The 12,166-nt window shown below is 44.1% G+C and overlaps 1 protein-coding gene across 2 annotated transcripts in view; it reads left to right on the forward strand.

Moving 5' to 3' along the window:
* The window catches only part of AP2B1 (adaptor related protein complex 2 subunit beta 1), a 64,569-nt gene that overhangs the window by 4,197 nt on the left and 48,206 nt on the right, over nucleotides 1–12,166 (forward strand). For both annotated transcript variants that reach the window (XM_042829948.1, XM_042829949.1), the window contains exons 3-5: nucleotides 477–582; nucleotides 1,930–2,065; nucleotides 3,825–4,070. In XM_042829948.1, coding sequence (XP_042685882.1) covers nucleotides 477–582; nucleotides 1,930–2,065; nucleotides 3,825–4,070 — 488 coding nt within the window. The remainder of the gene's footprint in view (nucleotides 1–476; nucleotides 583–1,929; nucleotides 2,066–3,824; nucleotides 4,071–12,166) is intronic.

Below are 12,166 nucleotides of genomic sequence, written 5' to 3' on the forward strand. Positions count from 1 at the left end.
GCAAACTTGCTTTGCTGTTCTTGTGATCCAGCCTGAACTGACTTTCCAGCACTATGTGGAGAAATTCTTATTGTGGAAAAGGCTGCTATGTTGACTGCAGAAGCTGTTGTTGCTTTTGTTAGTGGGAGTCTGGTGTCACCAGACATCTTTTCATCTTAGTTATATAATGGTTGCCTCTGAGAAACAGGTACTACAGGGATGTGATTTGATGCTCTGGAAATGGCAGAGCTGCAACATGCAGTGTGATTCTTGTTAACTGCTTTCTGGTAGCAAGGCATTGCCCATATCACTCTGAATGTTGCAACTTTGCTGCTGCTTGGACAGTGTTTTCCATAAAATCTGACTATTTCTATGCGCTGCTGCACTGGTTTTAGTGGAATAACAGGCCAGAAGAATAACAAGTCACTTTCATGCTGCCCCTAAAGCCAGACCTTTTTCTTCTCCAAGAAAGCTCAATCCTTTCTGTTTTCTCCCAGGAGAGATTTTTGAACTGAAGGCTGAACTCAATAATGAAAAGAAGGAGAAAAGGAAAGAAGCTGTGAAGAAGGTTATTGCAGCCATGACTGTGGGGAAGGATGTCAGGTAAAAGCAAATTTCTTCCACTTACAGCACTTCTGATTCCTCTGGGCCTCCCTTGGGTGTGCTGGGCACACTCCTCTATCATTAGTTGTCATAGCATAAATTTACAACACACTTTAAAATGAGTGTTTTTAAAAGAGGACCCTTGAGATTTCATCATGGTGGCTAAAAGGTGTAGAATCATAGAATGGTTTCGGTTGGAAGAGAACTCTAAATATCATCTGGTCCGAACCCCAGCATGGGCATTTACCATCTGATGTGCTGATTCAGTGCTTCTCTCCCTTTTTGAAATAACCAGAGAGACTTGCTTGAGCTGAACGCTTTTTCTGGCTTCCCTCACTACTGGAATCTGCTGTAAAGTCGCAGTAGTCCTGGATTCGTGACAGTAGGATCTGTTGCCACGGAAATTGAGAAAAGGTGGCAAATTTAGAATCATGACTTCATCATAGAATGGAGAAACACACAAACTGTAAGGGAGAAAAAGTAATGTTTTTGCCCACAGTGCTTGACCTTCAGCTTTAGATCTTTACAGCATACTGGAAAGCTGTGGATATCCTTGTGTAGTTTTCTGCTTTCCTGTGCAGGGCTGTTTAGAGATTGATGCTTGATATTTGGGTGACACTCAGCTTATCAGTGTTTAATCTCCTAAGGTTTTGCAAGGCTGAAATTTGGCAGGTTCTTTGTAAGTGCCCTACACTACCACAACATTTTTAAGCATCTGTTTTAGTTGTTGGTTAATTTCCAGGCCTGATATGGTGAAGTTTCTTATTGGTTGAACTCTCCAATTTAAATTCTTTAAAGAAATTGCATGAATTTTTACCTGTTCCAGGTGTGATTAAGTGATTAAAGTGTTACAAAACTGATTGCAAACTGATTAGGAAGGTGTATGGGGACTGCTGGCTCACGGCCTGAACTACTGATTGAGCACCTGGGGAAAAGACCTGGTCAGCCCTGGGAGCACAGGTGAAGGAAGTTCAGCTGTGAGACTGGAAGGAGTAGAGCCAGGCTGCACTTCTGTTAGACCTCATGTAAGGGTTGATTGGCACTGGGGAAGGCTCTCTTTGTGGAGATTCCTCCTTGGTGAAGCCTTCCCCTGCTAGAATCTTCTGATACAGGTGAGCAATTTTCTTCCCTTCCTTTGTAGCATCTTTCTATTGTGCTGGTCCTTCTGTCATCACACCTTTGTCGTAACACCTTTCCCATCGTATCGAAGTGACCTGTCATTAGACTGCACAACAATTAGAATTGAACTCCAATTTTCTTGGCTTCTTTGATATTGTCACTATCCCTTTGTGTATCCAGTAATCTCACTGCTTTTTCTCAATTCTTGTTTCACTCTTATCTGTCCAGCTCTCTCTTTCCTGATGTTGTGAACTGCATGCAGACTGACAACCTGGAGTTGAAGAAGCTGGTGTATCTGTACCTGATGAACTACGCCAAAAGCCAGCCAGACATGGCCATTATGGCTGTCAACAGCTTTGTGAAGGTAACTTGTTCCCATGAAAATGGCCCAGCAGAGAGATTGCCACCATGTTTCTTTGTCCACCAGTCTTTCTGAGCCGTTGTCTACCTCTGCTTTTGTACTGGAGTCTCTGGTTTGAAGTTGTGTGTATAGAGGAGCAGGAAATAAAGAGTTTGCAGGCTGAGTCCAGCAGATCTGGGTCCTGTTCCTGTCTTGCTGCCTCTACTTACTGCAGAGGAGATGACTTACATGTCCTGAAAGTGGTTATGAGAGAGCAAGCTCCAGGAAAAGCTGCTTTTATCATTTTGCTAAGCATCGTTACAGGCCACCTTCTGTCACTGGTAACAGAACATTTATTTTTCATCTTCCAGCCTTTGTAGTAGCTCTGTCGTACATATACCTAGTTCTTTGAATGCCTCAGCAGTGTGCCTTGTGGAAATCTGTTCTCTGGTGAAAATGAGAGACAGTCCAGTGGAAAATAAGTGTGATTGCAGTGTTGCTTTTAATTCTGTTGTCAAGTTGCCTCTCCTTATCTAGGAAGTGTTATTTCAGTCCCATGTTATGTAAGTTAAAACCTGGCACTTAGAAAAAGTTTGAGACTCCTCCTAACGCATTACAAAATCCCAGAAACCAGGGAATGTGATCATATTGTGAGTTTCTCGTGTGGTGTGTGATGCTGGAAGAGGTGAGAAGAGCAAGGCTGAGAGCAGCTCTGTTCTGCCCAGGATGATGTCCCTGTCTCCACGTACAGGCTCTTGGAAAGAATTTTGTTGTCTGTCATCTCTGAAGTGTAATGCAGTTAGAACAGACTAACAAATATAGCCAACGTTTCCCAGTGCTTTGCTTTTCCAGGCAGAGAAATGTAGAAATGTCTGATGTCCTTTTTGGCAAGCTGAGGGACAGGCATTAGTATAGTGAAAATGTTGGCACTTGTATACCTTAGCTCAGTGATTCACATGCAGTTCACAGTTTGAAGTGGTGAGTGCTCTGGTGAGAGATGTCACTTTGAAGTGGATGTGCTCAGGTGTGTTTCAGCTGTAGGATGTGAAAACAGTGAAAGATAAGTGTGCAAAGTGCTTCTTGTAGATCATTTTGCATCCATCCTGTTATAACCTGACTGCGGAACAGGGTTGCTCAGAGACGTAGATAGAGTGGGGGAGTAGATGAAGAGTTCAGCTTTAAAACCTACTGAATTTTTAGAATGATTGTGTGGATAAATTATGTGGCTTTGAAGTATAATCATCTCATCAGAAAAACACCTCTGGTGTCACCTTTTGGTTCTTCCTGTACTGCTTGTGTCTAGACCTGTTGGCCTGTGAGAAATATAACTGTCACAGTTATATATATCGCTGGATAGCTGTCACGTTGTGTAACTGGTTACTTCTGCCATTATATTCTTTGGTTCCTTTAGACTGGAAACTGTATTTTGCCTGCAAGCAGCCTGTGGCTAGCCTTTGGATGGTGAGAGGTTCCTTTCCAGCATAGCTGTGTTTTAGGTTTGGCCGTGATGAGGGAAGCTTTGTCTGGGGAGAACTAAGGGAAGCAGATCACAGCGTTACTGTTTTGGAAACTATCATAGCCTGAAAACGTTCTGTGATGGTATAGAACATTTCTGTGAATCTGTTCTACCTTTTATCATCAATCTGAATTAATTGCCTTTTTGAACACGTAATCCAAGAGGATGCCTTTTGTTTGAAATAAGGACGGCGTGATTCTGGCTGCGGGGAAGATATTAGCGATGATTGTCGCAGAATTGATGACTGTGTGTTCTTTCCCTTTGAAGGATTGTGAGGATCCAAACCCTCTCATCCGTGCTCTGGCCGTCCGCACCATGGGATGTATCAGGGTGGACAAGATCACAGAGTACTTGTGTGAGCCTCTTCGCAAGTGTCTGAAGGATGAAGACCCTTATGTTCGTAAGACTGCAGCTGTCTGCGTGGCGAAGCTGCATGACATCAATGCCCAGATGGTGGAGGACCAGGGATTTCTGGATTCTCTGCGTGACCTGATTGCAGACTCGAATCCTATGGTAATGTACATATCCTGGCAGTGCTCTGCCTGAATTGGAAACAGACAGGCAATCAGGAATGTGAAGGCTTCTAATTGCAGTTGATGCGTCGTGAGGAATGCATTGATTAGGGAATGCTTTCTGCTTGAGAAAATAGGAGATGCCCGTTTGGGCTTTTGCCCTTTTTGTCTATCTTAAGTGCTGCAGCAAAAGTTTAACTTATGGTCTGATGACTCAGAAGAGCAGGGTGAGAAATACTTTTTCTGATGTTCCTACCATGGCTACAGCTTGTAGCCATTGCCTTCTGAGGCAGGGCGGATGAATTCACTCACTAATGCAGATAAATCTCCCAGCCTGTAATGAGGGAAGGAAATTGATTGTGTTTTTCATACAGTTTGAATGAGTTGTCAGAGCAGAGGTAGAGGTCAAGACCAAGAATTTCACAGGGTAACTTACCCACTAAATTGTGTTTTCACAGATGCTTGATGTGGAAATGGACCTTCTGTCATATGTCACTGTTACTTTCTAATCAAAATATAGTGGGTTTTTTCTTTTTGAGCTCTTACAGAGCACAGATCTGATGGACCTATTCTGAAAGATGTCATGTTACGTGGTTATTATGGATATAACAACATATTCTATGGCACATGAATCAAACCACATAAAGCAAATTGCTGCCCTGGGGTAGCTATCGTTGGGCAGCCCTGAATAAGTCAAGGGTGGGTGGTGAGGTACCGACCCTTTAGCAGGGAGTGAAGGCTGTGAGTACATTTCCTATGGCTTTTTAGTGGTGCTAAAACTGAAAGTACCTGGCTTTTACAGGCGTAAATCAGGGAGCATTGGTGCCAACCAGAAGATAGAAGCACCTATTGCTGCAGTCTCTTTTCCAAGCTGTTCCCTTTTCTTCCCTCCTTGAATTTATTATGCTAGGCTTCTGTGTGCATACTCATGACTACTTGGAGTTGTTCCCTCTGCCTGAGTAATTTTGAGGCACAAGGAGAACACCTGCTTTTTATAAGTGGGATGTTGAGAGTGCCTTACAGCCTCTGAAGGTACTTGGTTGGGCTGCTTTAGTTCCACTTAAATACTGGCCCCTGACCTTCACTAGTTCGCTGCAGTGATGGAGTGTACTGTGAGCAGGGATATAACCTACTTCTCTTAGCCTGGTTTCCAGCTCTCTGATTTTCTTCTGCTGATTCTAGCCTTGTGAATGTGAATTGAGGAGCTTAGGCTTGAATAGATGCAGTACTTCAGGAGGAATAAATAAGCTTTGTTTGCCCTTTCTGCGTTTTGATCTCTGTAGAGTGATCTGTTTTGGTAAGTAAACCATAGGCTGTTAGGAGAGAACCAGTATCTATTTTAAAAGCACATTAATACTGACTGAAATGAATGGAGAGAAGGGTAGAGATACCAAAGAGTAGTTCATGCTCCATTTGTGAAATAAGCCACCACAGTAGCACAGAGATGCCTAATAAAACATGATCAATTTAAACTTATGAGCTCTGTCTGGGTAACAAAGATGAGCTGGGATGGAAAAGCCTTTGCAGCTCTACCTTGGCTGAAACCCTACAGGGTCACAGAACCTGCATTGTGTCACACTTACCTGCTCATCCTGAGGCTGTGTCCACATCAGGAGAATGCAGGGGTGATGGTGATAAAGAGGAGAGGCCTGTGGTGTGTTTTCAGATCTGCAGGCTTCAAGAGGATTCTTGCTTTTAAGGGTGCATACAGAGAGATTTTTGTCAGCTTTTGGACTCCTATAGCTGCTGACTTAATATGCCATCTAAGCTGATTACAGGGCCTGAAAGTTCCCATTTAGTTTAAAAAAGCAAAAGTGTCAGATATCAAAAAGAAAGATCAGTTAAGAGTGGTATAGATACATCTATCCTCGTGGCACATTCCTCTGCAAATGGTGCATCTCATTCATTGCAACTTACCTAAACTCATTCATGGCTTTATTAATATAAATGCTTCTCTTCTTTTGATGACTTGTGGAAATGGGCACATTAGGCATTCAGTGGAGCAGAATGGGTTTTAGACAGGAAATCCACACTTGCTTCTGTTCTGAAAAATGATGATTTTGAGCAGGAGTTGAAAATTCCTCATGTTGAAAAATAGTCTTTGAGAAGGGTTTGGTGTGACTTTGTAATTGGCTGCCTGTAGCACGTGAGTAAGCACTATCTATTCAAGCTGGGTGCTGTGCTGAATAACAACTCCATCCGTGGCTTGCTGATTGCCTTGTAATTGTGTGGAGATCAGGATGCATGCTTCTGTCTCTCACATCACCCTCATTGTAAAGGTGTCCAATGTGAAGCTGGAAGTGACCTTGTCAGAACTATTTTTCTCTGCATTTTTAGAACTGGTAACTTATTGCCATGATATCATTCCAAAAAGGGGGTGGGGGTTTTGAGGGCGTTGCTGTGGATTCTGTTCAAATGCTGAGGGTGTGTAGCCAGGGTGCATTTCTCCTTAACTGGGCTTATTGTTGTTAGGATCTGACCTTTGTTCCTTGAGGATGTACAGGATATGCTTCTGGATGGAGCTTTATCTGTGATTAAAGGACCAGCACCTGAATGCAGTACAGGAGTTCTCCAGCTGCTTCTGTGGTCTCACTGTGGTACCTCTGCAGTTTCTCCTGGGTGAATTCAGCTTTCTAATTGCATCTAGGTGGCTATGAGTACATATGACAAGGTACTAGATGGGTTGGTGGCTTACTGTGTTTCAGCTGATGTCTTTCTTTCCATGGGCAGTGATGGGCCAATAGCACGTATGAGGACGTGCTTCAGTTACCAGGTGGTTACACTGCAGAAGTTTGGTGGATGGAGACCTTAATCTCATTTTGCAGGCGGATCTAAATTGCTGTGAGCTGCCTTTTGTTGCTTGTGGTTCTGCTGAAGTTTCCTCTGTAGATAAACCCTCTCTGCTTCCCATATATGTCCCACGACAAACACTTTGTCTTCAGCGCTCAGCATTTCCTTGTGAGAAGCTCAGCAGAACCAGGCCTGGATGAATATAAAGCTAGAGGCTGGCTGCAGGAGGTGAGAGATTGGTCTCCTATGTGTCTACTGATGGCTGAAGACACTCTGAAATCCTTCAGAGGACCACCACGTTTCCTTTATCCTCATCCTGTGCTCTGACACTTGTGAATTGCATTCGATGACTGCCAGGAGAACATTGCACACTCCAAGCTCTGGTGATGGAGAACAAGGCCACGAGATGGCAGCAGCTCAAAGCAGAACCAAATCTGTTCATGGCTGCACACCTTGTTTTGTAACTTGTTTTGTAGTCCCCTTCTGGCTTTTATCACTGTGCTTCTTGGTTTTCCTCAGAAGTGTAAATGTTAGCAGAAAAGCATAAGGGGAAATCCATCATAAGCCTTACTGGTCTTTTAATATTTGAATGGAACAGCCTTTCTTTTTCTGAACACTTCTGATCCTTGACCTTCTAGGATAGCTCACAACCTGTGGGATCGTTTCCTTGTCAATCTGTGCTAGCCACAAGACTCCAGTTTGGTTGGTGTCATCTTCTCTCAGTTCTCTTATAGGTGCTATTGGGTTTTTAATTCCTTGTAGCACTTCTTCCTCCTGTTCTGCTTTGTCACTGTGCTGCTCTGGATGACAGCTTCCAAGGTGTGGCTGTTCTGCTCCTGTGTTTTCATGGGCTGTGTAGACATACCACTTATCTGCTGTTCAGCAGTGTCATGTTTAATGCCACCTATACATCCCAGTTTATTGGAAGGAGCACTGTTGGGAGTTGATATGGAGTAAACAGATCGTGTAACAAGATGATTAGCAAAGACACCAAGTGTATGGAACGGAGTTACTCTTTTGTTGTGCCTTTTTGCATCTGTTTTTAGTAAGCTGTGCTGAGAAGAGGGTCTCTTGAGCCCGGATAACGAGCAGATGTGAGGTTAATCTTGATTTAGTCAGAATGACCTCTAGTGGTATTGAGTTTCCATAGCTCACAGGCTAGACTGAAAGCCCATTGATCTGTATCACAGTGCTTTCTTGACTCTCCTGCTGTGACTGCAAGCTCCACAGGTTCCTTCTCTGCCAAACAGAACCTGAAGCATACATTTGGGCTTCCAGTATGGCATTATGGATGAAGAAGGTTCTCACTTTCTCTTTATTAGTTGCTGGCAAGCTGTTTGTCTGTCTGAGACTGTATACTGGGCTATGGGACTATTCAAAAGCAGCTTTACATCCTGGGCTGCCCTCTGCTGTATGTTGTACAGGAATATTGCTCCTCCTTGTGTAATAACATCAAGAAACTGCTGGTGGTCCTTTCGAGTCCCGACAGGACTTTGTGGGTCTGGTCTTGTACAACATCATCTTCACAGGGCTCTTTGTAGGCCACTCCTGCCAGTTACCTTTCTATCTATCTGAGAAGCTGAGAACTTTCTTTGCAGAAGGGCTGTGGTTGCAGAGGAGCATGTATAAATAGGGGTATGTTAATGTGTGTGGAGGGATGCTTAAAAGAGGCAACGTGGGAGATGAGCAGGGAGTTCAGAAGCCTCTTTGCTTGTGTGGCTGCGTTGCAGCAGTCAGACTGCAAAGACTTAAACTGGGGGAGAGGGGAGGGCTGCCACCCCGCGCTGATGGCAGGGCTTTAGGTTGGGTTTTGGGGTTGGGTCAGGCTGGCTGAGCAGCTGGTTGTTTTTCAGGTTGTCACCTTGAAGAGATCTGAGGGAACTGTGGGCCTCTATGCAGGATTTGATTTTTGGGTAGGCCGAGGGGTGCTGGTTTGGGGTGGATTCTGTGGAAGCTGTTTTTTCCCTTCCTTCTGAATGCTTTCAGTCTGGCAGAGATGCAGTGCGTTCATACAGTAATGCATGAATTTCCACGACTCCCAGGAGTCTGTCCTTACAAGACCCCTCATTTATAAACCTTAATTGACAAATTCATCCATCGGAGACCTGTTTCTTTCCAATTACTGCTGCCAGTGTGTGTCTAATTTCCCAAGTGTTAGTCTTGCCCAATAGATCATCCCAGGATCTCTAATATCAATTTGAGTGCTGGGAAATTTTGTTGCCATGTGCCTAGATGTTACACTTTCAATCAGAACAGACACTTCTAGCTACTGACCAGCACTGTTTGTCACAAAACTCTGTACCTGTGATGTTTTGCTACCCACCAGTCCTCCCACTGTCAGGGCTAAATAAGGTTTTGATTGGTGGGCTCTCTTCTAAAAAGGTTGCTGGGGTGAGAGAGCCCTGTTTGCCACTGGATGGTGCCAGGGAGAACCTCTGCAAGGGAAGTTGCAAAGGGCCTTAAAGAAAAGCCTTGTGAAAGAACTGTTCCTGGTATGTGATAGGTGACCCTTGGGGTTCTTGGGGAAGCATGGTTTCCTGTCTTACAGCCAATGGATCCTGATGCTGCAAGACCAGAGAGTAGGAGCAGTGTTCAGTCTGCTACAAAGGGCTCTTTTTCTGCAATGCCTCATAGGAGCAGTGAAGCATAAAAACCACTGAAGACGAGCTGATTGTGGGGAGCACAACACTTTGCCTTCCCTGCCATTGCCACCTCCAGAAAAATTCATCCCACTTGCAAAAAGCAAGCAGGAGGTCTTTCCCACGCCTCCCAGGCAATTTGCAGTTCTCTGGTTGGGAACTGATTACTTATCCAGCAGCGTGGTTTCAGAGCTTCAGGTACTGAAGTACAGCCTTGTAGAATGGAAGCAGTGGAAGATGAATGCCTACTCAGAGCCCTGTGCATGTGAGATGCTATTTTCTAAGACTGTGTGTGGACTGAGGATGTGTTAGTCTCCCAGGGTCTTAACGTGAAGCTATACACACGTGTGTTAATTATGTGAAATATTTAAATAGGCTTCCTGATTTATTTAGGCCATTTTTTATGGTCTTGGACCACTTCTAGGGATGCTAACTTAAAGGGGGCTTGTAGATGAAAAAACGTATAAACAGTGCTGGGGTGTCTAGCTTTTAGAAGAAAGAGCTTGTCTATGTTGGTACCCATTAAGGACCTTTCAGACTCACTGCATCACCTGTGCTATGCAGACAGGCAGCCCCATGAAATACACATCCATGCAGATGCCCCCACCACCCTGCTGGAAGGCCGTGCTCCGTGGCACGAGCACACCATGCAGGCTCAGTGCACTGCTGGGAAATGTCAGCATCTCTCTGTGTTCTCAAAAACATCACGTGGTGCCTGGCTGTCTCGAGGCTGGGAGCCTCCAGCGAGGTGGCATCTTTTTTGAGCTTTTTGTTTTCCTCCTTTTCTTCATTTCTTCCTCGTTTTAATGGGATGGTGCGCCAGAGGTTCCCGTTAAGCAGCAGAATGTTGTATTTCATTAACTACATTACACACTTGGTTTGATTTCCAATTAGCCTGGGATGCCAGCACAATAATCTGATTGCTTTGACTCTTTGGCGTTCTAGATCCGCCTAGCTTCCCTCCTGTTCCCCCACCCCCTGCAAGGCTTTTCTGTGTGGGCTGGCAGGCAGACACTCGGGTTTTCACCCACCCCCTTCCCTCCTTGTTGATGTATTTTATACCATTTGCTCTGAGCTAAAGGTTTGAGCTGCCAGGAGGAATAACTGGCAAAGCAGAGCTCTGAGCTCTGCAGCTCCCTGCAAGTTGGAGCCAGAGTCTGGGGCTACAGAGGTGGGGGTTGTTTGTAGGTGGGTTTAAAAATGTGGAGTTCTCATTAAATCTGTAGCACGGTCTTAAGTGTAGGGTTTATTTTTTAATAAAAGCCTGTGAGATTTAGTTATCTTGGTACCAATGACACTTCTCCAAGTCTAAATTTGTCAGGAAATTCCAGCCGGAAAGCAAATTTATTGTCATTCGGCTCAACTGTGCTCTGAAGGGATGTTGCTGTGACTGCATTTGAATAGTGTTGACATGTAGTGGATTGATTTTAAATTAGCAAGGCAGGGACCTCAGATGATGACGGTCATTACTGTTTAATCTCCGGTCTGCTCTTCATTTGTACTTTCTGGTTGATTTTTAGGCTGATTTTCATTGGTTGGGATCTGTGAGCTGTGGTTTTCGTTTTGCCAGGCACATCCTCACATATATGGCCTTATATAACACACAGCATATTTGTTCAGGCTTTTTTTTTTTTTTTAACTTGTTATTTTAGAAAATGGTGCTTTACAGTGCTTACACCATTAATCATTGTCTCAGATTTGTTATAACACATTTGCATACAAAAATGAAAAATTACAAGTTAAAGCTTTGAAAAGCTATTTGTGTTCTTTGTTTGGATTCACCTGTCTGTGAGTAGCAAGCTATCCTTGCTTCTGAGAACCAAGAGCCCACACTAGATGTTAGTTTGGCCTTTTAGTTTGTTTTTAGTTGATGAAATAAGTCCTCCAGCTCTCAGCTGGTTTCCCATTCCTTGGAGCTGGCTATGTGTTTTTTAGAAGCAGAGAGCAGTGGCTTGCTGAAGAAGCCCATGGCTTGCTTTTGCTGCTCAGCTGGGCTGTGACATTTGCTGTGAAACATCTGTTTCTGATCTGATCTTACAGTTCTACACCACATGTGAAGTTTTACCTTTACTTTCCGTATATTCCCCCAATACTGTCATTGCTACTTATTTTCAAAGTGAAGACACTGTTGTGTGATTTGTTTTATCACTTTGTACCTTGCACTTGTTCAGCAGACAGACTTGGTTATCTCATATTGCTGTGCCAAGGAAGAAGAATCAACCAAGTTGAACACAAGTTCAGCCTTTAAGTTGTGGATTTCCTTTAGCCAAGTGCTGCTGAAGCTGATAGAGATCCATACCTCCCCAGTAATGGCCAGAACCCCACGCTGTGGGCAGCATTTCAGTTTAGGTGTACGTGTTGCCTGAGCTGTCACTTGATGAGAGCTGTGGGCAAGATGGGAGCTGTGCACTGGGATGGAACCGTGCTGTTCTGGCTTGCTTTGCTCTGAGTTCTTGTTTCATTGTGCATCCAGGGCAGCACCAATGAGGAGAGGTGAGCAGGCATACTTGAACCAGTGTTTATGTTGGACCCATTTCTGAAATCTGTTTTCATTTCAACTGTGCTGTGGCTGTGTAAAAAGCCTTGAAGATGCTAATTATTTTTGTTGGCATACTATAACACATCAATATGTTCAGTATGAATCGCCAGCAATTGCTTTTTTATTTTG

This window comes from Centrocercus urophasianus, unplaced genomic scaffold, assembly GCF_019232065.1.
Source record: "Centrocercus urophasianus isolate 14NV4802_14NV808 unplaced genomic scaffold, USGS_Curo_1.0 seq_33, whole genome shotgun sequence".
NCBI lineage: Eukaryota > Metazoa > Chordata > Aves > Galliformes > Phasianidae > Centrocercus > Centrocercus urophasianus.